Source organism: Durio zibethinus, chromosome 1 (assembly GCF_047325235.1).
Source record: "Durio zibethinus cultivar Kanyao isolate XHJ-2024 chromosome 1, ASM4732523v1, whole genome shotgun sequence".
Classification (NCBI taxonomy): Eukaryota; Viridiplantae; Streptophyta; class Magnoliopsida; order Malvales; family Malvaceae; genus Durio; species Durio zibethinus.
In genome coordinates this window covers 5006211-5033951 of record NC_143162.1, presented here as the reverse complement: position 1 = coordinate 5033951, position 27741 = coordinate 5006211, and the positions used below count along the sequence as shown (strand labels likewise).

General features: G+C 33.5%; 5 protein-coding genes across 8 annotated transcripts; 4 read left to right on the top strand and 1 right to left on the bottom strand.

The window, feature by feature from the left end:
• The first annotated feature begins 796 nt into the window (after positions 1 to 796).
• LOC111311028 (D-tagatose-1,6-bisphosphate aldolase subunit) lies at positions 797 to 3337 on the top strand. Of its 3 annotated transcripts, none has more exons than XM_089760311.1 (5): positions 797 to 1138; positions 1520 to 1725; positions 1826 to 1939; positions 2029 to 2130; positions 2986 to 3337. In XM_089760311.1, the coding sequence occupies exons 1-5, from the start codon at positions 934 to 936 to the stop codon at positions 3154 to 3156; spliced, it is 798 nt and encodes a 265-aa protein (XP_089616437.1). In that variant the 5' UTR covers positions 797 to 933; the 3' UTR covers positions 3157 to 3337. The 3 variants fall into 3 exon arrangements, with proteins under 3 accessions (XP_089616437.1, XP_089616433.1, XP_022766138.2); XM_089760307.1 differs by having other exon boundaries at positions 798 to 1138; positions 1823 to 1939; XM_022910403.2 differs by having other exon boundaries at positions 801 to 1138; positions 1520 to 1620; positions 1823 to 1939.
• Positions 3338 to 9160: 5823 nt separating this feature from the next.
• LOC111311027 (uncharacterized) lies at positions 9161 to 11324 on the bottom strand. Its single transcript, XM_022910402.2, has 3 exons — positions 10650 to 11324; positions 10383 to 10512; positions 9161 to 10080 (listed from the first exon to the last, which is right to left on the bottom strand). The coding sequence occupies exons 1-3, from the start codon at positions 10783 to 10785 to the stop codon at positions 9324 to 9326; spliced, it is 1023 nt and encodes a 340-aa protein (XP_022766137.2). The 5' UTR covers positions 10786 to 11324; the 3' UTR covers positions 9161 to 9323.
• A 4000-nt stretch (positions 11325 to 15324) lies between these two features.
• On the top strand, positions 15325 to 22000 carry LOC111311816 (protein PTST homolog 3, chloroplastic-like). 2 transcript variants are annotated; one of them, XM_022911548.2, is made up of 13 exons: positions 15325 to 15763; positions 15858 to 15977; positions 16354 to 16508; positions 16598 to 16951; positions 17252 to 17456; positions 17739 to 17802; positions 17894 to 17944; positions 18068 to 18121; positions 18330 to 18449; positions 18724 to 18848; positions 19719 to 19770; positions 20646 to 20794; positions 21483 to 22000. In XM_022911548.2, exons 1-12 carry the CDS (start codon positions 15609 to 15611, stop codon positions 20742 to 20744), a joined length of 1554 nt encoding a protein of 517 aa, XP_022767283.2. In that variant the 5' UTR covers positions 15325 to 15608; the 3' UTR covers positions 20745 to 20794; positions 21483 to 22000. The 2 variants fall into 2 exon arrangements, with proteins under 2 accessions (XP_022767283.2, XP_022767286.2); XM_022911551.2 differs by lacking the exons at positions 18724 to 18848; positions 21483 to 22000 and having other exon boundaries at positions 15394 to 15763; positions 20646 to 20784.
• A 554-nt stretch (positions 22001 to 22554) lies between these two features.
• LOC111311026 (translation initiation factor) lies at positions 22555 to 24652 on the top strand. Its single transcript, XM_022910400.2, has 6 exons — positions 22555 to 22991; positions 23512 to 23609; positions 23739 to 23810; positions 23898 to 24022; positions 24119 to 24191; positions 24339 to 24652. The coding sequence occupies exons 1-6, from the start codon at positions 22688 to 22690 to the stop codon at positions 24441 to 24443; spliced, it is 777 nt and encodes a 258-aa protein (XP_022766135.2). The 5' UTR covers positions 22555 to 22687; the 3' UTR covers positions 24444 to 24652.
• Positions 24653 to 25156: 504 nt separating this feature from the next.
• LOC111311025 (S-adenosylmethionine synthase 3) lies at positions 25157 to 27268 on the top strand. The gene is made up of 2 exons (XM_022910399.2): positions 25157 to 25334; positions 25753 to 27268. Exon 2 carries the CDS (start codon positions 25755 to 25757, stop codon positions 26925 to 26927), a length of 1173 nt encoding a protein of 390 aa, XP_022766134.2. The 5' UTR covers positions 25157 to 25334; positions 25753 to 25754; the 3' UTR covers positions 26928 to 27268.
• Positions 27269 to 27741: the final 473 nt, after the last annotated feature.

The following is a 27741-nucleotide window of genomic DNA, read 5'->3' as shown; positions in this document are numbered from 1 at the left end:
CATGAACCAACTTTGTATAGGGTCATAATCAGGCATAAGATGTTATGATCCACTTTTGCATGAGGCCAAGATCGAATAGAAAAGCCAATGGGAGGTAGATTTTAGATGCTAGAAAAAAGTGTCTTTATTTTAAACATTATAATAGTTCATGATAGTATTCTTATAAAAGCTTTTTTGCTTTTTAAAAATAGTGAGTGGTTGATGGATTGTTGAATTACTTTACTAATTAAGATATGTGTTAAACCACCCATCTAGGGTTATCTTTCTGACCCTAACAATGATAAAAAACTTGAATTCCTTTTATAATCGTTGTGATTTTATTATTATTAATAAAATATTTTTTTTAAAGGCACCAAAAGTCGAGCTGGTGTGTACTAATTAAGTCTTAATATATCATTATGTATCATTGAAATTAACTTATAACTCGCTTGTTATTGTTCAAATTTTGAACTATTTTAATTGACTTAGGTGGAAAATATCCATTTAAGTGCTGCACAACCTATTACTTTGTTAAGAGAAAATTTAGTCTATCACACCTATCACACCAACACGTTGAAGGTCCAAGGAACACAGGAACACAAAGCCCATCAAAGATACTCCAATTGAATTTCCATTTAACGCCATAAAAATTCCATTAAGATTATTAAATCCAAAAATAAAGATCCTGTGAATAAATTTTCTCCCCAAAGAACCAAATTTCACCGACCAAAGAAACACAAAGGTACAGAGAAGTTATAGACCAATCGTTTCAAACCCGGATTCCCAGCTTAATAAGAAACCAAAAGAGCTCATTCCCTTACGCCACTTGTCCATTTTAACATATGTGGCGTCGAAACTCTTTCCTTTCTCTTTCGCTTTCCTTTTCCCCTCCGATAAAAACTGTTCCTTCAATTCCCATAGGTTCCCTCTTCTGAAAAAAAAAAAATCTCTTTAATGGCTAAAACATCTACTGTCTCTTCTTTCTCTTCGTTTCCTTCCCTTTCTCGTGGGAGAGAAACCCATTCTTTTCTCCCAACTTCCTTCAGATTCTCTAATCGTCCCTCACGTTTCCTTCGTCTCTCTTCCAAGGCTTCAGATTCCGGCAGCTTCTTTAGTGACGATTCTTTTGGTTTCTTTCCTTGGTCCCCTGGTGACAGCGGTAAAGAAGAAAAAACCCATGTTTTTCACTTTAACCATCCTTAATTCTCCATATTTTTCTTTGTTGACTTGGTTTAAAATAGTCAAATCAAATGATTCATACCAAAATGTTTCATACCCAAATCGTTAAATATAGTTTTTTTGCCATTTTTTTCATAAAAATCGAAAATTTGCAGTCAATGGAACAGGGGTAACATATATATTTTATAGATTAAAGTTTCTTCTTTTATGTCACAAACTAGATGATTTAATTGAACTGATTAAAGGGTCGTAGGTGTTAAGGTTAATTTATTTAAGTTAAAGATGAAATTTTGTAAGTGTTTCATTGTGATTGTATGTTGATGGACTATTAAAATTGTTTGTAATTTATTCAAATTTGCAGACGTGGAATGGGTTCAAGAGGAGAGAGTCACTTTGTTCACAGCAGATGGACTAATTCAAATAGGAGGTTCAATGGTTGCACGGCGTATAACTTTTGCAGATGCAAGTATCTTGTTATTACTCATTTATAAACCTTTCATTGTTCAAATATTTCAGAGTGATCAATGCTTTATTGACCAAATGAAAATGGAATTTCGAACTTTGATGGTATATGGGACTCTGTTATTTATTATTATTATTTTTTATGTTGTGCATCATTTAGAATCTGGTGTTAGTTGGCTGAAGAATTTTGTTATTTGGGCAGAAGAAACGGGGAAAATCAAAAACTTCTCAAAGATTTCAACGGTTTCAAGAGAGTGATTACATGGATCCCAACCAAGGCTTATGTCTAGGTGCTCTTTTTGACATTGCGGCAACAAATGTAAGGAACTTGTATGCTGCTGTTATTGTGTCATAAACTCGATGTTTCAATTGTAAATGACTTACACTTTCGTGATTTGGTCAATCTAGGGACTTGACATGGGTAGAAGGCTTTGTATCATTGGCTTTTGTCGCTCCATTGAGATGCTTAGTGATGTTGTAGAAGATACGGTTTTAGAGCATGGTGGGGAGGTATGCAGCATTGTACCAGCATCATCTTTTCTTTAATTATTACTATATTGCATTTTTGCGTACATGAAGATATTGAATTGAAAATCATAGTTTAAAATATTACATTAAACTTTAAAAAATCATCTTTTAATCACACAGCCTCAACTTTCAAGAACTTATCACCATATCTTCAGTTTTAGCTCTTTGTTCCTTTTTTTAATCAGGGTGCATAGTTTATGTTAATGTTTAGCACTGACATTTAGCAGAGGAAAGTTTTAGTTAGTATCTTGAATGCTTGACGGAACTAGTCGACTAGTGGCTGAAACAGGGAGTAAATGATCTTTTTGTTTGTTTGTTTGATCAGGGACCTTGTTTACTTATATAAAGATAACTCCAAATTCCGTTAAAGTCCTATAAACTTTACCAATTAAAACAATAGTTTTTTGGTTTGTGTTGGAACTTTTATGAGTGGACCTTTCCCTTGACTCCCACACAGCAACCTAAGCAACTTATTAGTTTACAATTGGTGGTTTTTGACTCCCTATTTTCGGATTTAATCAGCGATCTAATTACTGAACAAACAATGACAATGTGTTTGCTGAGTTTTCCAAGTAGCACCACGAGGTTTCAGTGATCTTCCTTTTTAGTATCTTCTTATACTGTGAATCCAAAGCAATATGTTATTATTCAATCTCTTGGTTGACGTCGGAAATACTGTTTCAAATCTGCCTTTTTAAACGGTTCTCTTACAAGCTTGGCAGTATACTTCTTTCTGTTGTGTGTTGCATTGGTATGGTCATGGTGCAGTGAATCTTTTTGAGGATTGACCTTCCCGTGTAGTTGTAATTTTGAAATTTGCCTATTGATAATGTTCAGGTTGTTGCGGCAGAGAAGGCCAGCAAAGGTGGTTTACATGAAAAGCTTACCATGAAGGTTGCCGTGCCATATCTCTGGGGTGTTCCCCCTGCTTCTGATACACTTCACCTTGCTGTAAGGAGTGGTGGAGGGATTGTGGAGAAGGTTTATTGGCAATGGGATTTTTTGTAAATAATTCATCACTTTCTTCTAACCATCACTTGTTGTATTCATAAATCCTATGTGCATTCTGTACATAAAATTGTTGTATTCCTATGTACAAAACTGAATGTTGTATTCCAAGTCACTGACCCCATCATTGTTTGGGAATTTATTATTAATATCCAATTGATTATTCTCAGTTTTCTGTTTATACCCTACGAATAATGCCATATCCCATATCAGATATGCAGAATTTGCAATGGTCAACATAATCAGATTACATCAAAATGCAGTACTATTAAGATTCTCAAAATCCCTTTTTATTCATTTCATAATATGATGCAACCATTAAATTATTTTCTTCTTGATCCTTTTTGGCCTATATAGTAAACTGTACAGATCATAGAATATTCAAAAGCCAGGTAAAGCAATGGTTACGTCTATAACATGGTGACAAACAGTTGCAGGCTATTAGCTGGTGTATGTTACTACTATTTTTGTCTGTCTTTTGTTAGGCTTCCATGTCAATTGTCAATGTCGGATGATGTAGGGAATCATCCATATACAGTTAAATATGGTAATTTTTTTTCTTTTGCTTGAATATAACTCTTGTACTGATTATTTATGCTTCTTTAATGAAAGAACCAATAGAGCCAAGTCTGCCAAGTTCCTTACTTACCCTGAAGAAACAGTCACCCTAAACCCAATACTAGAAGAAATAAAGGAAGAATAAATAAAACACTGACATTGGTATATGCAAGTAAAAAATCCAATGTAAGTCCATTGGTGTATGCAATTAAAAAAACTATTGATATATGCTAACCAGATTGATTAAATTGATAAGAATAGAATACTTTTAAAGTTTACGTTTTATTTCAGTTATTAATTATATTTTTATGGATGATCGATCTATAAATTCAAATAAGATAATTTGCTTCACTTAAAATTTTTTTTGACAATAATAAAATTCTGTATATTATAAGTGGAATATAATTATTTTACCAAATATGTCTTTTAAGATAAATTAAAAATATAAAAAATATTTGCATGTAAGTTTTCTAACATTTTTTGTAAAATTTAAAAACTTTATCGAATAGAAAATCAACTCATGCAATTAATTATACCTCCATTGTTTGAAACTTTTCACCCCAAAAGTGGACAAGATATCACGGACTTAAAGAAGAATCATGAATATTATATTGAACATAATAAGAGGGTTACTGAGGTATAAAAGGGTTCACATTACTTCTTTTTTGTGAGACATCTTTTTTTAAAGACGCCTTTTGTAAGATAAAATTGTGAGGTCAGGAGGGTCAGAGCGGGACAAAGCCTTACAAGGGTATGAACCGTGGCAAGAAGGCTGATCTGGCCCGGAAGGATGAATGCCCTGGTCCCGGAGCCGCGCGGGTTCAAAGTTTAAGTCTCGACTCGTGACAAGTGGTATCAGAGCCAACCCTAAACCGTTCGATCCATGCCAAGTGCCTCGAGGGAGGTAGTCAGGGTGATCAACCTCCGTAACGAGGGCGTCATGGGGTTAGGTGAGGAAAAATGTCACGAACATAAAGAAAAGCCTTGAATCTCACATCAAACATAATATGAAGGTTACTAAGATATAAAAAAGATTCACACCAATTCTTCACGCTTTTTGTAGGATAAAACCGTGAGGTCAGGAGGATCAGAGCGGATAAAACCTTACAAAGATGTGAACCGTGATAAGAAGATTGATCTAAAACGTCGAAAGGATGAATAATCGAGTTTCGAAATCGCACGAATTCAAAGCTTAAATCTCGACCCGTGACAAAGACAACCTCTTTTGTTGCAATGTGAAAAAAAGTTGAAGACCTCCAAAAGGCAAAGATCTTCCTCTGTTTTAGCACCCGGCCAAACAAATATGATCTTTCTTATCAGTTCTAGAGCAGCAGCCAGCCATTGACTAACTGTGAAGTCGAGTTAATTAATATGAACCCGTGACTCACACTTTCAAAGAAATGACTTTTAATATTGAACCTTTCAATTTCAGCTCATCTTTTTCTTGGTATTCATTTCCATAATCTAGTGTAAACGTGATTCCCTACTTTACTTTATTGCTAAGTGCTAATTTTGTAGGCATTTTACCTTTTAATCATTAATTTTATAGTATCAATTCTTGGGAAATGCTGTTTGTCCAAAGTTTCAACGTTCATATCGTGAAATAAAGGGCACCAAAGTAGGGCCTTCCAGGGGCCGCTGTTTCCGCCCAAACCATAGCTTAAGCCCCTGTGGCATTAGTATACGAACTATCTATTGGAGATTTTTTTTAAGTGTTGAATAAGTTTAATTATATTTTAATTTATTAATTGATTATGAAATAATTTTTTTATATAATTTAATATTTGATTGTGATTGTAATTTATTTAATATTGGTATATAAAAAATTTATTTAATACTTGTAATTTCAAAAAAAAAAAATTATTTTCATCCCAAAAAGTGAATAAAGAAACAAAGGGAATGCGACATGAGCGATAATAATTAGGTTGTATGTGGTTTTGATTTGATTATTTTGATTACCATATAAAATTTTGAATTTTTAAAAAACATTCTAAATAAAATTATTTAAAATTGAATTAAATTTTATTGATTTGGTTATTGGTTTTTAGAATTATATTTTTTAAAAAATTATTATTTTTAACATATTTAAAAGGATTTAAATATAAACTAATTATTTTTATTTATAAAAATTTAAATTATATAAAAATAATAAAAATATAATTCAATTTTGATTAAATTAATTTTTCATTTCACAACTGAAAAATTAAATTGAATCGAGTTATAACATTTGATATTCATATGAAAAATAAATAAAACCAAATACTACACTTTTAAATGGACCATTGATTTTTCTTTTTTTCTCAACCCTGGAAATGACCTTTTGTCGCATTGAATGCATTGAACAAACTAAAGATTTCTCTTCTGTCTTCTATGCTTCGAAAAAAAAAGCTACGATTGACCAAATTGTTATGTCATAATAAATATTGGTCTGCAAAATGCTATTTAATTAAAAAAAAATAGCAGTTTGAAATTAAATTTTACCATAGCAAAGTACATAAAAATGAATTAACAATATTTTCCATTTATCTTTATTGGAAATTTTTTTTTTTGTAATAATACGATAAAAATGTCTTCATTTACTTGGTTTAATCTGTTTTTCATATGATTTTTTGAAACGTATTTTTTCACAATTCGTACAAATAAATTTTGGATTATTCTAATTAAATTTCTCTACGTTGAACCATTCATATATAAAACTTCATTGATTTATTGAATTTGATTCACATGTTAATCCATGTATCACTATCTCGCAAATTGGATTTACTTTATATTAATCTATCAAGAAAAACGTGAAATTTATTGAAGCATTCATATGATTCACATGTTAATTCATATGATGGGAATATCACTTATTTGATTTTTTTTTTGGCTGGATTGGCATTAACATTTTCCTGTCAAAATGTGTACTATAGATCAAAAATTAATTTGCCACCGCAGCCTAAGAAAGAAATTTGATAATCTTAGTTTTTTTTTTTTGGTAAGAAAAAATTTGAGAGTAGATAAGCTGCTCAATTCCTCAAATCAGGGTAAAATATATCGTACATGACAGCCTAAAAGAAGTTATTGCAATTCGAAATGATCTCAATAAATGATCATCAACAGAACTCGAACTCAAAATCTTTTTGTTGAAAAAAATGACCTTAATCCTAGTTAATTGTCGGTAGTCGACACCCTCTAATGGTTCAACTGTTTGTTTTCATGTTATAATTGAGAATTTTATGCTCATAACTTTAAAAGGGTTGGGAAATTCAAACTTCAAATGTGAAAAGCACTAGAAATTAAAGATTATAATATATAAAGGCTTCATATGCATGCTTATTATATTCGGACAATTTGGAAACTAGAGGTTACATCAATGCCTCTCTGATGTATCAACAATATTAAAATGTATGATTTTTACCCAAAATTAAAGTATGATTGGATGTGTTAGGTTATGACCAGTAAATTTGCTTAAATGACAATAGTACTTATAAATTTTGGATTATTAACTTTTTATGAAAGGGTTCCGGAGAGTGCAATCTTAAAATCTTTTGAAAAACAAAGAATAAATTTAAATAAAACTTAAAAATATCCTTGATTGTATTAAAAAATTATGAAAGAATCAAATTATAATTCGACTTTCTTCAAATTTTTTCTTCTTTTGAGTGTGGGGTTCATGGCCCATGCAAAAAGATGTTGAGCTTATATTTGCATATTTAGATTCTTTACTAACATTATTTTTTTAGCTAAAAAATATCATAAGGATGGATATTTTTTAGCTAAAAAAATGATGATTTTTTTTTCTTAATACAAAAAAAATCATAATCTGAAAATAAAGGAAAATATTATAAGTGTTAAAATTTGAATTTAAGATTGGATAATCACCTTTTAAATGTAAGTATATGTGTGTAGTTATATGAACTAATTAAAATTTAATATTTTTTCTTTTTTTTTTTCATCCTCTTGATCCAATAATTGTTTGCATGGTCAGCTACCTTCAAGCTTTACTACAAGATGGATGATTTAATTAAGCTTTGTGAAGGGAATTTATGTGTAATGACTTAAGTAGGAGCTTGAAATTTGATACTGATCACTACCAAACATCAAAGGTAAATGAAGAACTTGTAATTATTTATTGGATCTAAAATTTTCTCAAGATAGATTAAAATTTCATGGATTATTAGGTGCCACACCTTTGGACCTTTTTTACACACCACTAGAAACAGACATTCCTGGAAAGTCTTTCCCCATATCTTTAAAACCCCATCGGACTTTTTATTTTAAAATAAACAATGCCTATAGCTGGCAAAACCCATTAAATCTAATTCAATGGCATAAGAAAACAAAATGGTGAAAAGGTCAATAATGGATTCATCTTTTCAATAATATTTTTGGTTTTCTGTTTCTCATGGAAGAAGAATAAAATACTCACTCTCTTTGATTTAGCCAATATAATTGATAAACCCCAAGGCATCATTTTCCTGAGATCATATGATTTTGGAGCTCTTTGGACTGCTTCCCCATGAGGATTCTCTCCTACTTTACATTATATATATGGCCTTGAATTTTTCCATCGTTAGCATATCCATTTTCCCTGAGCCAGTTGGATTTGTTTATCATTTCTCTCTCATTTGCTAATCAACCTTTTTGCCTCTCCATGCCGCACCCGGTCCTAATCAATTGGGTAATCAACAAGTGAAACCTGCCTCACATGTGCATTGCTGCTAATTGTCAACCAAATTAAAACTCAAAATTTTCAACATTTTGTTCGCTCACTACAAAAGGAAAAATGTGATGAAATAAATTCATCCCTTGTTATTATATAATTGAAACAAGCTTCTATTTAGGAAAAAAAAAAGGTTAAATTAATATTATTTTTTATTTTTTTACTATTTGAGATTATCAAATTCTTATGGATGAAACTAAAAATCTAATATTTTATTAACAAATCACACAGTCATTGACCAAATTAAATTGTTTTACTCTTCGTAAGCTCATCAAAATCATGCAATAATCAACGTTGGCCAGTAACCTAGAATAATATAATGGGACGCACACCATCCCATCTTAACTTATTGTAATATATCAATTTTGGCTTAATGCGCCTGCATTTCATAGAATAGTATATATTAATTTTATTAATATATAAAATTGACAGACTTGTTTAATAAGATTGACATCAAGTCAGTTTTAAACCTTGAGAGATAATATCCACAAAGATCCAAATTCCCTTACCTTGGGCTTGACTAGATTCAAAATTAATCAATGAAAATTCATTTAAAAGAAAACAATTTAGAAATGGGAAATTAATTAAAAATTGGATTAGAATAGTTGTATGCTTAGTTTTCAAGTTTGGTCCTTGAAAAGATGATAGCTTCTCTAGTTTCCACGGCATTTAATGAATTATTTCTGAATATTTCAGTTAAACCATGGCTACTTGCAAATTACATCATTTCCCAAAAAGAAGTGCACAAAGGAAACTTTTTTGCCATGTACTGTCAAAAAAACTGTTTCCATCAGAAATCCACCACTCAGCTCATAAGTCGGTCTAAATCTGAAAATCTTGAGCCCATTCCCACCCCTCACTGTTCAAATCCATCAGATTTTACAGACAGTCATAGTCAGATCAATTACATAACTTTTTCCTCTGCCTTGTTTTCATAAAAAATAAAGCTGTTACAACTGCTAGTACTAATTAGCTGCTTAATTTCCTCTAGCCCATAATTTAACGGTGTTTCACCCCATAATCCACTTGATGCCTTCTCTGACCATCCATTAACACCATCCCCATTTGATGCCATGAGCTCCTGGTTTTCATCACGATCATTGTAGAAATAACTGTGCATGCCAATTTGTTGATCAACATTATTTGCACCATTGCTACCTCGGCCATCAGCAAATTCATACTCTAATTCTTTGCACTGACTCATTTGGTTGCCGGAACTCCCATCAGAAGAACTACAAGTAGCTTCACCTCCAAACATTTGGAGACCATCCTGCAGCTGATAATGCTGCATAGGACCCAATAAACTCTCCTGTAGTGGTTGAAGGACTGGTGCAGCTGTTATACAAGAAGCACTGCTGTTTGAAAAACTTGAGGAATATGATACTTCAAAGCCTGAAAAAGATCTAGTTGGTGTGTGATAGGTGTTGTTGCTGCAATTGTAGAATAATCTTGATGATGGTGATGAAAACAGAGGTGATGGTGATAGGGATGAAGGTGAAGATGATTGAAAAAGAGATGAGGAGCTAGCATGGTGAAGGTTATGAGGTTTTCTTTGAGATTGGGGAACCATGCCAAAAAGTTTCTTCTTCAGCTTTGTGTTCCAGTAGTTCTTGATATCATTATCAGTCCTGCCTGGCAACTGAGCCGCTATAATTGACCACCTATAGTTCATGATATGAGTAAAGTTCCATTAGAGGAAATTTAAGTGAGCTGCTTTTGAAACTCTATCTCAACACTTGAGAAACTAAACACGGCATGCAAGGACAGAATTAGAGAAAAAAAAATGATCTAAAGCTAGCATATCCTTGGAATCTACAAGTTTTTCCTTGAAAGGACAAAGCAAGTCTTTCCTTGTGTTAATTTCTCAAGAAACAAAAATCTTAGAAAAGATACAAGAGCAAAAAAAAAAGAAATGATATGACAAAAATGGACATTTATTTGGAAAAGAAAGGGTGATTAATACCTGCTACCAATGCTTGCAAAGAGGGTGCAGATTATCCTATCTTCATCATCAGAGAAGTCTCCATGTTTAATATTCGGCCTGAGATAATTAAGCCATCTTAATCTGCAACTTTTCCCACATCTCCTAAGACCTAAATACAAAAACCAAACACATTCAAGATCACAAACAAGAAAGGACCCTTTAATTTTTACAGTTTCAGTTACCATCTTCCTTCAAACTCACCAGGAAGACAAAAAAAAAAGGAGGAAAAAGAAAAAGAGTTGGTACCAGCTTTTTGTGGGAGAGCAATCCAGTTCGCTCCACTTCCATGTTTCTCTATGTACTCTTTCAGCTTTGCATCTTCTTCAGGTGACCAGGACCCTTTCTTCACATTAGCCTTGTCACAGCAAGGAGCCCTTCCCATCTTTTACTCTCTCTGTCTCTTTGGGTATTGAAAACAAGAGCTTCTTTCAAAATTATTAATGGTGAAAGGTTATGGTTGTGAAGTAGGCTGCTGTCTAGCTAGCTTTGTTCCCAAAGAAGACTCAAAATTAGTTTGGGGCACTGAGGAAGATATTAATATATAGAGAGAGATAGAAAAACAGAAGTCAGCAGGCAGGCCTTCTATTTCAAATCAATCATCCATTTTTCTATGAGTCTTGTTCATTGATTAGCTGAGAGAAGTTTCCTCCATCATAAATTAATCATGGCGAAAAGGAGACCCTTCCCTCTTACAGGACCAAATAACTACGCCTAAATGGTCTCCTCCTTCCTCACTCAAAAGAATCCAAAGTCCGCTAAACTACATGTAATGAGATACAATTTGCATTCAACATGATACCACCCAATAGATTATTACTTCCTCTAATGTCTTATTTATATAGTTTTATTTATCTCAAAAAATTATCACTTTTGAAAAGTAAAAAAAAAATTCTTACCTTTATTATATTTTGGAATATGGCTAATTTGAGAAAAAAAACTTTATAATCAATCAAAATTCAACTAAAATTTTTTTCAAATTTGTGCAAAATCAAAATAGCAAAAAAAATGAGATGAAGGGAGTATTAAATATTAGATTTTTTTTCAAAAAAATATATTCTTAGGTCTAGTCTTGGGGCTGCCATTGTCATTTGTCAATGTGGACACTCCAATTAATTCTTCATCCAGTACATGAATTTTGATAAAATATTTATGTCGATATGACCTTTCAAATTCATAGACTAATTTATTATTTTTGGTAGTTAATTATGAGATTGGACCTCTATAATTTCAGCATCATACTATAAATATATACAACTATAATATATAATGTTTTATTTGGATAATAAAATCAGGAAATACGGTTTGTATTTTATTACGTAAAAGAAAAATGTAGGAGGCCAAATTCCAAAATTATGTTTGGTAGAGATACACATAAAGTATATACATCTCCAATCATTATGTCACTTTCATTTTGTCTTTACATGTAAATTTCTTGGTAAAAGTTCTATATGATCGTGCTGGTGTATATATAATTACAATAAAATATTAATAAATGTTTTTGTTTTACGAAGTAATTTCGAATTAACTCAAATGGTAAAGATGGAATGAGGTTTGCATAAAAATTTAAGTTACTTGATAGTATTAATTAATCCTCCTATGTTAAAAAAACATGTTGGCAAGAGCTTTTTTTTTATATATATATATATATTTCCTTTTGTTAAAAAAATGTTTATAATGTAGCTAAAATATTTCAATTTTATATATATTTTTTAACTTTCTTCTTTGAGAAGATTATTCTTATGTAGAAATTTCATTTACAAATTTCAATTACTCTGGGAGCAATGATATATAGAAGAAATTAATTATCAAATATCTAAATCAATATAAAACTCATATTATAAAATTAAATACAATTTACTTATAATAAAAATTAAATATAAGATATTAACTACCTATGCATCACTGTTCAGACAAGACCTTGTTTATAAAATCTGTTATTTTTCTTTAAAAAAAAAAAAAAAACCTTCAATTGGGTCAAACACAAATCTGAGAGACAAGTAGGGCCTAGTGAAATTAAACCTTGCTGTAGTTCAATTAATTCGCGTCCCAGCCTTGGACCGGTCTAAACTTAAGTTTATGGCCACGAAAGGAAACTTAAAATGGGCAAAAAAGAAGTTGAGAAGCAACGAAAAATTTTCAGTCCCTGGGGCCAAACTTTACAATTTTCAAACAATTTTAAAAAGTCTTTATAGAGTTTAATTGGCCATTTGTAAACCAATTTAATACTAAATATCGATTTGATTTTCATGAACGTGGCTGATGTAATTGTTGTTAAATATCATGTCTTAACTATATGATTTAACGCATCAAAAATATTAATTAAATTGCGTAAGGTCTGCGTATAGGTAGTTAAAGTTCTTCAAAATTCACAAGAATTAATGTAGTTGAAAAGAAGATGAGTCTGTTTTCTTATTAACCAAGTTTGATCTTCCTAAAATTAAAAAAAAAAAAATCTCCAAGTTCTTGTTAAACATTAAAAAGTAAAAAAAAAAAAAAAAGAAAGACCTTGACTAATTAACTAGAACAATCTTGATTAGCCATCAGAATTCAGATCCAGTCACTTTTAAACATTATGAATTGCAATAGGAATCAATGCATTATTATTTGTCAGATATATTTTGTGCTGAGTCATTTGCAGAATATTGGCATCCGTTTTTGAATTGGTTAATTTTTATTCCAGACAGGTTCAACTAGTTTAGGGTTTATGACAAGGAAGCAAAATTTAAAGCGAAAAGTTTAGGGTTTATTATCCTTGTATCCATCGGCAAATTATTAAACTTATGCTTTCTGATTTATCAATGTTTGGTCTAGTCAAATGGACAAGGCATTTTCTGAGGAACTCATGAGGTGAACTGAACATTGGCCACACATTTTTTCATGGCAACATATAAAAAAATATGGTAACACATTTATTGCTAGAATACTACATATTTTATTGTATACTATTAAACTAAACCCAATAATTAATTTCCCATTAATCCTTTATTCTTTGAAGTTAAAAAAGAAAATCAATTATTAAAGATACCTATATCTTCATTGAAGTTGGTTTGGAATCTCAACTCTTGTTTTTTTATTATGTATAATTTGGCTATTCTTGATTAGCGTTGATTACCAAAAACAAACAAAATCAACGAATAATAAATTTGGGTTTTAAAAATTAAACTTCAATTGATTTATAAATTTATTTTCAATGGGAAAAGCAATAATTTGGAATTAACCAAATTAAGAAGTAAATGCGCAACAACCATGGAGGGTGATAACACATGTTTTCCTTTATACCCAAACATATTAAAAACGGAAGAGTAAGCTTTTAACAATCTCACCGAAAGGTTAAGTCCCATAATGATACGATGGCATAATGATTTTTATTTTTCATTGACCAACCGAAGGAACCATTAGGCATTAACTGTTTTTTCAAAACTTTTTTTTTTTAATTTTTTATTATTGCACTTGAAACATGTGGTAATGTAGTGTAAGATAACCTGCATTTTTAGACCCAATATGCATTATTTATATTTTTCATTTCAAAAGACAATCTTTTCTGATGGAAAAAAGCTAAACACTGGGGAAAGACTTATCCCCAAGATTTATAACTCAAATATGGCCCCATCTTCTTTAAATATTACCCACTTAAAACAAAACACCGACTTCGTTTGATTCCCATATTTTCCCTGCTTATATAGAAACTCCTAATAAAGTTGATTAATTTGTGGTCCTAACACATGAATTTTGAACGAAAAAGACCATATCATAACATTTTTTTTTTATATCTATAGATTAATTTTTTTTATTGGGAAAAAGTTTTGGTCCATATATAATTATATATGTCAAGGTTTATTTTTTCAACAATCTTTCTTTTAAGTTATTGAAAATGTGTTTGATGCTATGCTGTCGTTACGTTCTTTTCCGAAACGTTACATACAAGAAGTTTTGACCTCTGTCTCTTGAGATGGAACTTTCGTTTTCTCCTTAATAAATTCATTCAATGACTTTGTAAGAACAATTTTCTCGAAGTTCAAGAATCTGTTGATTTTCCAACCTGGGTTACAACAGTAATAAGGAAATTGCAAATGTCAATTATTTTCGAACATGTTTTTCTAGAAGAAAATGATCATGGCTGACATCCTTGTAGATTGTTCGTAGAATATTAGACTCATAATTTCAGTTATCACATTCAAATTCTTGCAATTGAAGAAAAAAATGGTCATGGGTTTTCATTTCTGTTAGTAGTTTCTATCTCCTTGCAATTGTGAAAAGCAGACTCCCAAAGTTCAACTGATTCTTTGAGCTAAAAGTGTAGGTTTCAAACTATTTAATAAATTTACAAGGCTTTTTGGTCAGGGTAATAGACAAAATATTATCTACCAATGAATGGCAAAACAGGCCTACGTACTAGGAACTTCGCCCCACCCTGACCCTACTGCAATTGGGATGGTTTCTTTTGAGAAAGAGGGCGAAGGGGTGTTTCAATTTTAGTAAGTCTGATTAACATCAAATCCTTTTTAATAAAGATTTTGTATTAACAATTAATGTACATTTCTTTGCCCTTTCTTACTTCACTGCATGCATCAGCTATCATGGCGACTTAACTGATAGATTAGCAGAGTGATGGCAAATCCATAAGTAGAGTTTTCTTGTCACCATGTAGTATTCTTTTGATTTGGATCGAAGCAGATTGAGTGGAGGGTTTAATCCATTTAGCGTTTAGTCGTAGATCCTTGATGGCCAAGAGGAGATTTTAAGATCCATGCAATATTATTCTTAAGATTTCGATCATATTCAAACATTACAGCAGCTCTAAAGTTTTTGGATTGTTGGCAAAAAAGACCCAACTTTCGTTCCTTTTGGGCTTTCCAAATACTAATGAGTTGAATGGGCCTAATTATAAAATTTTTGGTCAATCTTATTTTTTCTAAAAAATATGAGGAAAAAACTCAAAAAATATGGGAAAAAAAAAATCTTAAGATAATGCTTACTGAGATTTCGTTTCAATCATCAGAATATTGACAGTTGAAAAACTCAATAGTAGTATACTAAAATTCCTCTAGACATCAACACTACACCACCTTGTTTTCAGCAAACTCAGTATCAAAAAACCTTGTACTTTCCCAACTCTAAGATTGCCTTTGTCCGACTTTCAATGACTCCTCCATATAAAAATTGTAGTGCTAAATTCTTCAATGCTGCAACAAGGTTTCACCCATAATGGTAACCTTGTTTCACTTGCCAACTTCCCTATCCGTCTCTTCTCATAAACCCCTCTTCTCATCAAAGCCACAGCAATGGCCAAGCTGGAAAATCCCTGAATATACACCTAGAAGAAACTTAAAAATATGGGCCTTTTCTATTAGACGAACCAGGTTTATACTTTATATATAATGTTTTTATTTTATTAATGGTTCAACTTTTTTGTCATTTTATCTCATTGGTTTTGTTATTTGTTTCTTATTTCAGGAGTGGGAGAAAGGTAAAGAGTAATGAGGAACTGTGTAAGGACATAAGGGAATTTGTAGCTGCAGTTGGGCTTCCAGAGGGTCATGTTCCCTCCATGAAGGAGCTTTCTCAGCATGGAAGGTATTTAAACAGTTAAAACTCAAACTCTTTGTTCTTTTTCTGTTTAATTTTTTGTTTCACTTGAAAATGGGTTATTTGGATTGTTAGGAAATTTGTGGGTTGTATGAAAAGTTTAATCTTTTGGCCTGCATTGAAATCAAGTTCTGATTTTGGGGATATATGTTTTTCTAAACTACTAATGATTGAAAGGAAGGAATCACCTATGGTCCTAGGTTAATGTTATTCTATTATTCAATGCAATTTATTGTGATGTCAAATTATGTACTGAAGACAAAAGAGAAAAAAGGGATGGGTGAGAGGGGAGAGAAACTCTTCAATCTTTAAAATGGCCCTTATTGATGTGCTTTGTTTTACTTGTTGCCTAACTGTTATGTAGGAATGATCTGGCTAACATTGTTAGAAGGAGAGGGTTAAAAATTATCAACAAGCTTCTTACGAGCTCACCTGAAACAGATATTGATGGATTTATTATGGAGAAAAGTGTAGTTCAAAAGCATGATGCAACTGGTGATTCAGAAGATATTTTTGAAGGTCAATATAAATTTCTTTAACCTTTCATGAATCCTTTCATTCTAATTAAACTTTGGCTGTTGTTGTAAACTATTTCTATTATTTTAAAGGTCATAATCAAAGGGGGAAGAATGCAATCCAAGATGTTTCCTTGCCAACTGAAGTTTTCAGCATGGAGAATTATTTAATTGGAGAGGATTTTGACTGTAATGACTATAATTGCACAAAGGAAAATACCATTCACACTTCAGGAGATCAAAGGGAAATGGAAGAGACTATGGTCGGAGATGTTTCCCCATCAGCCTTTCACTCAGTTGAGGAAAATTATTTGGGGAGTTTGAATGTTAATCCAGATCATAATTCTGATAATAGTAGTTTCATGCCTAAAGAATCTCTAGCCATGTCAACTTTGGAAGAAAAAGTTGCAAAATTTGTTCAGAACGGAGATTTGGATGCAATTGAGTGTAAGTCTCAGTAGATAAACTCTTTTGTTAGTTTGTTTCAGTGGTCATTGTTGTTTTTCATGTAATGAGGATGAATTTTACTTTTGGTTTGAACATGTAAAACACAAAATGCAGCTGTTAGTACTTCCTCAATTTGCTAGCATATTCTTAGAAAGAATGATAATGTCTGATGCTTGTTTTCTAAAGTCAAAACTCCAAGATGGTCCCTGGCGCTTTTTTCTAAATTCAGAAAATTGCCCCATTATTTATTTGGTGGGGTTGAAACACGAAGTTTAGTATCTGATGCTGCTCGCCATGCAGATAATGTTTATGGGATATTAAATGAAAGTGGTGATGAAGAAAGCAAGGAAGTTGTTGGAACTAATAATGAAGTACCAACTCAGTCTAGGACCAAAAGTCGAGAATGCTCTGAACATGCCTATGGTACTGCCATCGCATTGAATGGACGTACAACATTCGCCAAGCAGGTTGCTCCTCCTGTAGCAGTGGATTACCTTCCTTGGAGGTTAGCATAGCGTACATCAGTTTAAAGCACTAGATCTACAACTCTAATTACTTTTTGCTTAAAGTCTATGATTATTTAAAATACTTTTCTCTGCTATTTTGTGATCGTGAGTGGTTTAGTGGCATTACACTTACTGTTGAAAAACAGGGAGACATGGATGATAAAATTTCATATTGCACCCCATTCAACTGGAGTAAATTTAAATAATTGCCTTGCTTTAATCCTTTCGTTTTGGCTCTATCAACTAAGGCTTAAGTCTTCTGGTATTTAATTTATTTGCAGTCATGATAATAGGGAAGCTCAAATTCTAAAAGGTGATGATTTGCGGGAGGCTTTGAATTCTGAGGTTGTTTCAGTGCCCTGTTGTTCTAATTTGGTTTAAATTCAGTGTTAATTTTCGCATATAATCTCATAGTGTATGTTCCTCTATGTTACAGATCGCTGAAAGAGAGACTCAAATTGAGATTAATCATCTCAAGCTTATGCTGGTATATAATTTTAATGTCTTTTGTCTCTCATTACTGACTAGTCTCATGATTTTGTCTGTATATAAAGTTTTGTTACATAAATTAACCGTGTAGAATCTTTACTGTTTCTCTTTGCGTGCATAGCACCAGAAGGAATTAGAACTGTCCTGTTTGAAGGAGCAGATTGAAAAGGAAAAGGTACATTAGCTATTTTCGAAGGCATGTTTCCTTGTAAGGCATTTATATGGTTCTTGCACATATATAAGGGAGTATTGTTAGAGCTTGATTTAACTTCCCTGTCTGTATACCATATAAAGTCGGACTATAACAGATTGAAATGCTATGCATTTCTTGAGGGTTCACATCAGTAAATCTTAAATATTTTGCTTATCACTCTTTTCCCCAGAATGCTTTGTCTACCCTGCAAACCAAGTCTGAAACAGAGATTCACAAAGCTCAAAAACTTGTCTCTGAGAAAGATGCTGAATTGCATGCTGCTGAGGAAAGCCTCTCAGGACTAGAGGAGGTAATTATCTGTCACTTTGCTTGGCTGTTACCATGTGCCTTTGGTACATTTGCAACCAGACTTGCTTGGTGCCTTCTTTCTTTTTGTTTTTCCTTTTTTTATATGTTTAATGAGCATGGTAATTTTCTCTTACTATAATCATTCAGAGAGGAAGATTATGTTATCCTTTTGCTGTCAATCTCCCCCAGCATTTTCCTGTTCCTTGTTATTGTAGTTTCTTCAAAAAAAGTAAATATCAAACCAAATGAAACTGAAATTTGGACTTCTATAATAGGTCCAACTCGAATACTCTGGAGATGGTGAAATTGTGGAGGTAGCTGGTAGCTTCAATGGTTGGCATCATCGGATTAAAATGGATCCTAAGCCATCTTCTACCATAAAAAACCCCATTGAATCAAGGTTTTCAAAGTTCTCTTTCATGGAATAATTTTCTGCTAGAGTGTTGGTCTTTAGATTGAATTATATCTTCTGGGTGATCACATTTGTTAGTTTTAGCTTGAGTTACTCAACTTGTTATATTTAACCGGTAAGTTGGTGTTCACTAATATCCCACTGTTCCCTTTATTAATTGAAACCTTGTAGTAGGACTAGAAAATCAACTCCTTTCTACTAGAGTTTTCTACAGCATGTTCATTTATCAGAAGGAGGTGTGAAAAATTTAACAACCAGCATATTGAAGAAACCATGTAGAGGTAGGCCATGTCATAGCTTGACTTGAAGCTTAGTTCAAGACTATTTTCTGTTTTTCCCTTCGAACTGTATCTTCTATATTAGGCTTACAGTGGCTTTCTTACTTCTCACTTCTTAATCATTCTGCTTAGCTTGAAATATATCAGAAAATCAACTGGTAGACAAAGTGTGTAAATGAGCTTCCCAAAGTTGAATTGGTGCATATTGTTGTACTTGCCTAATGCTTTGGCAAAATTTTGAATAAACACCTATGATACTCATTCCTGATTCAGTTTGGCTGCCTTTCTGAAAGAAAATGTCTCCTTTCTGGTGCACTCCTATGATATTCATTCCTCAAGTTTGTTTCTGGCATGTTAAAATGAATTGACACCTCACTTATATGTTCATATGTGATATGTCATCTGAATTGCACAATATTTTCTGTTATTATTACTAGCAAATGATGTTTCATTGGACTTGAGGCAAGCGTAACTCAATCTTTTTGTAGGTTCTTCATGCTATCTTTTTTCTCTAGATTGTATACTTCTGCTTATAATTGTTAGAAGAAAAATGAACTTACTATGTTTACACACTTACCAGGAAGTCCAAAATCTGGTCAACAGTGCTATGGCTTTATCCTGGGATATATGAGGTATGGAATTTATCTACCAAATAACATACTAACTTTAGCATAATATCTGGAGAGAATTATCTAGTTATGGCTACATTGCAACCGACATATTAATGTGCTTACTTCTACAGATTTACTGTCATATATTGAAACCATTTGGTTTTCAATGCACTTCACTCCAGAAGCAGTGCTATTCATAGTGCTGCCTGCTCAAGTTATGCCGATTAGGTTCCTAGATATATCCTAGAGCTATATTTTGTGTTTCATAATGATAGCAAGCAAAAATTAGATGCTTGTTGCAACACAAATTAGTTTTTTTTATAACTTTTGAAACTATACCATACTATTTAGCTTTCAAAAACCAAAACCAAACCGAATAGCTTGCTGTTCAAAACTAACTATAAAACAAAAGTGAAAACTATTCTGTTCACTTCGGTTTATTGTTTAAATAGAATTCTTAGATCCAAAACTACACTACCAATTGCTGAGGTGAGGGGCATGAATCTACACCACAATTATGTCCAATTAGTCAAAAGGCCCCTGTGGTTTAGGATCAAAAGTGCCCTTTATTATCAGAACCTTCTTTAATGCTTGCTTAAGGAATCCATTAAAAATCTGAAAGTTCACAATTCTTTCTTCTAAGAACAGTATTCTGGAAAACAATGAAAAATAAGGGAAGCTTTTACTTTATATCTACCCCTAAATTCTTCCTTTCTATTTCCAATTGAAAAACAGAAGATCCCTTTGAAATGTGAGTGGCATAGAAGTGACTGCTTTAAATTTTGAATGTACATGATTTTTGGATCTAATGTTGTAATTAAAGATCATACTGTGCCTGTCTGATAAAAGGAATGAACCCCTTCTGACTTTCATTTCATCATTTTGTTTAATTGCAGATAAAATTTATCGTTGATGGTAAATGGAAGATTGATCCTCAGAGAGAGTCAACTAATGACAGTGGAATATGTAACAACATTCTCCGAGTTGATAGTTAATTTTGGATGGGTGGAAGAGGGAGATTCGTTACATACTGCATAACAGTAAGGTAAATGGCTTTTCCATTATTAGTTGCTTCGCTGTAATCAATGCAAAATCTTAATTCTGATGGTGACATTATATTTGATACTCTAGGACGACCTTAAATAATGAACCAGCATTTAAATCTAAACTGATGTGGGCCTAAACTCTTATAGTCCCAACATGGCGTAAGGATCCCCTTCACTATGTAATAAGTAGTGGAGATGTCCGCTACTTCATCTTAAGGTTTAGAATGCATTTTGAAGTTAATCTCTTGCTGAAATTTAGTGGTATTAAACCTAGTAGGAAGATGCATGAAAATTAATTTAAAAAGAGAAAATGATTTGAACAAATATTAACCATAAATTTATTTAAATGTGCATTCTAAACCTTAGCATGAACTAGTGACTCATTTGTGCCTAATATTGAAAAAAAAGTTTATGCCTGCTGGTATTAAGATTTTAGACATGGCTTTTATAGACAGTGTAAAAACAGTAGATAGTAAAAAATCTTATTGTCATTCTCTTATCGATTGAAGACTTATTGCATGCGATACATGAGTTGGCTTATACTCGATATCACTATGTAATATACACAACTAGAGAAGTTAAAATGTGATATTGTGGCTTCTTTCTCCTGAACTAGCTAGTGGACATCATTGTACCAAAAACAAAAAGCTAGTGAAATTCATTGTTAATTTATACTTGTGGTTGCAGATTGTTGCTCAGAGTAAAGTAGCAGATTTATTTGGCATCCGGTGATGTCAGTTGGAATAGAGAAGCACACTGCCTGCATTGAGGAAGGTGGCTCGTGTCATGCATGACCATGAGATTTAGATTTAAGATGAGCTGTTAGCGTCACACAAAATATGGACTTCAACATTTTCCTTGTGATATAGCCGTGCATTACATGCCAACATGCATAAACTTTTGATAGGATAAGGTAATAGTTAGCAAAGGATGTGTAAGTTTCATTGACTTACAGTAGAACACATTGAAGCAATAGATTTTCTCCAAGTCTGGTACTACCAATGTAAAAATGATTTGTAGCTACCTATTTATATCTCTGGTTCTTGTAAACATTGAGAACTCTGAATTCTGTAGGAGGTTTCCTACGAACTTTAGGTAGAATCTTGTCACCATTATTGTCCATGTTAACATGTGACTTCAGAGCTGTAAAGATTCAGTGAGTTGGGAATTTGAAACATGTGAACTTACAGTTGCAGTTCGGTTAGTTTCCAGTGCAAAATTTCTTTTTGCATATCCAGAGGATTTTACCTGTTGTGCTAGTTGCGATGATTAAGATAGGATTGCATTGGCCGATTCTTGTCATCGCTAACCAGCTTAGTAAAGTTCCCTCCAAGAAAATAAGATGAGCAAATCCCAAAGATTACATATAAAGGAGAATCAGCAATTTTCTTCTATACAGGAATATTTTTTGAATGAGTTACGTTATTACTCTGGAAATAAAAATTTTTGCATGTTCAAAACAGTTCCCAATTTTCGTTTATCATTGACAACTTTTTTCCATTTAGTAAAGCAAAGAATTTAAGGCTTAAGTTCCTGAATCCTGATATTGCATCATGAGATGGTGCTAAAATTGCTCAATGGCAACTACTGAACGGTAGTTTTTGTACTTATATGTTGTTTTGGCTTCTCCAATGGGGCCGTAGGAAAGTGGAAGGTTGAAACAATCAAGATTCTAGGAAGGCAAGCGTGTTGAGAGTTGAGATCACGTGGAAAGGTTCCATATCTATAGGCGTGTCCGTTTCCTCACCTTTCCTTCTTCACGTCCTGTCATCCTTCAATATACTCTTTTCTCTAATCCCGCTGTGGCCTAAGCCAAATAACAGAGTCCTGATTTGAAACTTCAGTAAACACAGACATTCTTTCATTTCTTTGCTGTTTTTCCTGTTTCTTAAATGGCTTTGGCAAATGCTTCCACTGCCTTTACTCTAAGGACTACTTCTATCCTCCCTGCTGCCCCTTCATTTCCTTATCGCACGCCTACTTCTTTTGGCACTCCAACTAAGTGCTTGCCTTTCGAATTGCAAGCAACAAGAAAGAGAAAAATTCTGTTCAGTCAATCTTTTGCAGTAAAGAATGAGTTAAGCGAAGCTGATGATGGAACGGATGCGAAAGTGGAAGAATTGAGGGGGCCTACAGAAACATTACTGTACTCCTTCATTCCTTTACCTTTGCTCGTTGTGGCGGCTCTTCCTGGAGGTAATAACTAATATATGTTGCATTTGCATTTCAGCATCTTTTAATCAAATTCCTCTGTTGCTTTATCCTGTGGCTGCTCTTCACTATGACTTACTGATTAGTTCATGGAGGCTTATATCCTCTTCCTAGAATGTCACCTCCTGTTGAGTTATTATGCACAACAAGCCAAACCAATGATCTCTCGAATGGTTCTCTAGAGAAGCAAATCGAGAATGTTGACATAATACGTGAATGTATAACAAGTTTTGAGGCAAAACATAATATGTGAATGTCACCTCCTGTTAATTTAAAGGGCATGGTTGTTGTAAATGCCCTAGAATTGATTGATATGTTGTATAAACTGGTGGAGAGGTAGAATTTGGGTTTTTTTGCTAAGGTAGATATACTAGCATTTAACAGATTTGTTTTTCAAGACAGGCTAGTGGTTTGCTGTGAGAGATCCAAAGCAAAGTTTGTCTTTACTCTAATTTTCGTATTTCTCCTGATTACTTATTCCAAGCTCGAATATCTTTTACAACAGCTGGGACTGTAAGGTCTCTCTTTGGTCCTTTTGTTGAGCTAGTGAAATCATGGAGTCTGCCTGATTGGCTTGTGCATTGGGGGCACCCTGGAAACATGGTATAAGATTCTGTGCTTCCGCTCTGAATTATCTGTTGGAAACTGCTTGCCTTACAACATTCTTAGCAACATTTTCCCTAATGTCTCTGAATTGATGCAAATGGTTTGTTTTGTTCCTGTTATTCTTAGGCAGTTGTGCTTTTCGCCATGGGAGGGTATGGAACATATCTAGGCTTCCGCATTCGCTATTCTGACGATATGGTAAGAAATTTATTAGGAAAAGAAAAATCTTAGTTGTGATTTCTTCAATCTCCTTTTCTTACCGTGATATCACTCTGATCATTTCAGGAGGAAAAAGCCAATGCTAAAGATTTGCACCCAAAGCTTCTAGGTGGTATGTTTTTCTTCTTTGCTCTAGGAGCAACTGGTGGAATAACATCTCTGCTAACTTCAGACAAACCTATATTTGAAAGGTACTCCATCTTTTATTTCCTGAAATGTTTTTATCCAATCAAATATCTATCAGTACCTACCTAGAATGAATAAACTTTTTGCATCTTTCTTTGCAGTCCACATGCAGTTACAGGTTTCATTGGTCTTACTCTCCTGACAATTCAAACCATTTTGCCAACATTATTTGAGGTGATTGATGAAACATTGATTTGCTCCTAAAACGAACAATAAGATTACAGTAGCAATAATCCTGATATTTGAATATCTTATCATTCTTATGTTCTTTTTCTCTGCTACTCCCTGATGGGTTTTTCTCCCTCTTCTAATCATTTGTAGGGTAATCCCGGATTGAGGAATGTGCATGGAATTTTAGGCAGTGGGATCATGACACTGTTTCTTGTCCATGCTGCCCTTGGGCTTCAACTGGGCCTTAGTTACTGATCACAGCTCTGCCTCTGGCTATATATAGCAGTCACAAACTTCTTCTGCTTATTTATATATACACACATTGTTTCTTCTGGAATGGGTATAATATTCCCATCGATATCAGAATTTCTTTTTTCTTTGAAAGATGCATTGTAAAATGACATGTACGTGCAATTTTGTAGCAAAATTTACTTATAATCATAAGCAGAGTTATGTATTTTGCACGAATACCTAGCATACTCTTTCAAAGTCTTCACTTCAACTGTTATCACCCAAACATACAATCATCACATTGCGTAACCAGGTTAGGCCCATGCCTCAATAAATAACAGGATGTTCCAACCCATGCCAATTTTCAAGGTGGATTCTATATTTTAACATTAAAAAGGGAAAGTGAATGAAAATAGTAAAAAGATGAAGAAGTGGCCCAACCCATGTGAGAGGCCAGGCAACAAAAATAGCAAGATGGCATCTGAAACTGAAAAGAATGGAGCCCCGGGTCCACGTTGGAATGTCGGTGCGGGTGGGACCCATTTCTCACCAATCCGCACCTTCTCATCTCTTACGCTCCCATAACCACTACATCTCATCCCGGCCCTCCGTTTTCCTCAACTAGATCTGGTCATAATCTAGACGGTCAATATTGTTTCAAACATCTGTGGCGACAAGCAGAAGATAATATTTTTGTGAGGCTATAAAACCCTGAAAAAACAGAGGCAAAGCCAAACACCGAAAAGAGCGGGAAACCGAGCGAGAGAGAGGGAGAGAAGAAGAGTAAGAGCGAGTCAAAAGACTAGTCGTTCGGTTCTATAGATAAATCCCCATTTCCCCTATAATTCAATTCCTCTTCAACCTTCCTCTTGTCGTGTCACTCTCATTTTCTCTTCTTTCAGATCTCAAAAAGCGGTAGGCTCCAATCCCCTCTTTTTATTTTCTTTATTCTCTCAGAATTTAATTTGAATTTGTGCTACATCTTGTCTTTAGATTTCTTATTGACAAAGATTTTTTTTTTAGATCTGAACGGTTCGTAGATTAAAGATAAGATTTAGTATTTAAATTCAGTGAGTCTGTTTCCATTTATCGGATTTGCGAAATATTTAAAGATAAGATTTAGTTAATCTGTAATGGAATGCTAATTATCACTAGGTTTCTAGGTCCATAAATTGCTTGATTTTATGAATTTCTTAAGTAATGTTGATTCATTGAAATAAAATGTTAAAATTTTGATTATTTTGAAGAACAAAATGCATGATTTTTTTTTGTTACCTTTGAATTTTAATTGAAGTGAATTTAATCTAATGCATTGTGATGTGGTCAAGTGCAGATATGGATACCTTCCTATTCACTTCCGAATCTGTCAATGAAGGCCACCCTGACAAGATCTGTGACCAGGTTTCAGATGCTATCCTTGATGCCTGCCTAGAGCAAGACCCAGAAAGCAAAGTGGCTTGTGAGACGTGCACCAAGACTAACATGGTTATGGTCTTCGGTGAGATCACAACCAAGGCCAAGGTTAACTATGAGAAAATTGTTCGGGATACTTGCAGAGGTATAGGGTTCATATCTCCTGATGTTGGTCTCGATGCTGACAACTGCAAAGTTCTAGTAAATATTGAGCAACAGAGCCCTGATATTGCTCAAGGAGTTCATGGCCACCTCACCAAGAAACCTGAGGAAATTGGGGCTGGTGACCAGGGTCACATGTTCGGTTATGCCACCGATGAAACCCCTGAGTTAATGCCTCTAACCCATGTGCTTGCAACTAAGCTTGGTGCCAAGCTTACTGAAGTGAGAAAGAACAAGACATGTCCATGGTTGAGGCCTGATGGTAAGACCCAAGTAACTGTTGAGTATCGTAATGAGGGTGGAGCCATGGTCCCTATTCGTGTTCACACTGTTCTCATTTCAACGCAACATGATGAGACTGTCACCAATGAGCAGATTGCGGCGGACTTGAAAGAGCATGTCATTAAGCCTGTTATTCCAGCAGAGTATCTCGATGACAATACCATTTTCCACCTCAACCCATCTGGCAGGTTTGTTATTGGTGGACCTCACGGAGATGCAGGACTCACCGGCCGAAAGATTATTATTGATACCTATGGTGGCTGGGGTGCTCATGGTGGAGGTGCCTTCTCAGGGAAGGATCCTACTAAGGTGGACCGTAGTGGTGCGTACATTGTTAGACAAGCAGCAAAGAGTGTGGTGGCCTCGGGGCTTGCGCGTCGCTGTATTGTGCAAGTATCATATGCAATTGGTGTGCCAGAACCATTGTCGGTTTTTGTAGATACATACAAGACAGGCAAGATCCCAGATAAGGATATTTTGGAATTAATTAAGGAGAATTTTGACTTCAGGCCAGGAATGATCTCTCTCAATCTTGACTTGATGAGAGGAGGCAAGTTTAGGTATCAAAAGACTGCTGCTTATGGTCATTTTGGCCGCGATGACCCAGATTTCACTTGGGAGATTGTTAAGCCTCTTAAGCCAAAGGCATAAGTTGGTCTGGCTAGATAAAAATCTTCAACAAATGGTTACTATCGTAGCCAGGATACTGATATACAGGAGAAGAATAAAGAAACCTTCGATGCATACATACATTGGATGCTAAAAGGGCTTAGGTCAAAGGCGGGATTCTAGATGTGTGCTATCAAATTAAGGTGTTAGCAAAGTTTTAGATCCGCATAGTATTTGTGGCATCAGTCATTTGTTTCATTTTACATTCTTTACTTTCTATTTCCTTTTCAGGACATTATTTTTTTCCGCAACCATCCACGTTGGTTGTCGGGGATTGTATCTTGTCTATTATTCAATGCAATTTTTTTTTTCATTTATTCAAATATTGCTGAGCGTATGAAGTATTACCATTTGTGCTAGTATGCTTCACCTGCTGGATGATTCGTGTTGTCCTGTATTCCCAAAGTTTGTTTCGGTGCAAGGATCGCTATCGATTTTTGCTTGAACTCAGTTCAAGTGATGGAGGTGGATGCACATTTAATATTTGTACATGTATTCATACATACATAACTATGTATACATATACATGGATATGCATACGTGTTGTTATAATCTATTAAAATCTGACATAAATTGATATTTCTCATATATATATATGTCAGTGTAAAATTAATAATTTTACTTTTTATTTTTTAATCAATAATTTTAATAGATTCAAAAAATAAGATAATCAAATAAAAAAAGAATTAATCTCATTTTTTAGATTTATTAAAATTAATAATTGAAAAATATAAAATTTTTTGTGTAAATTAATCTCTTTCCATATGTATATTTTGAAACGAGAAATAAAAGAATA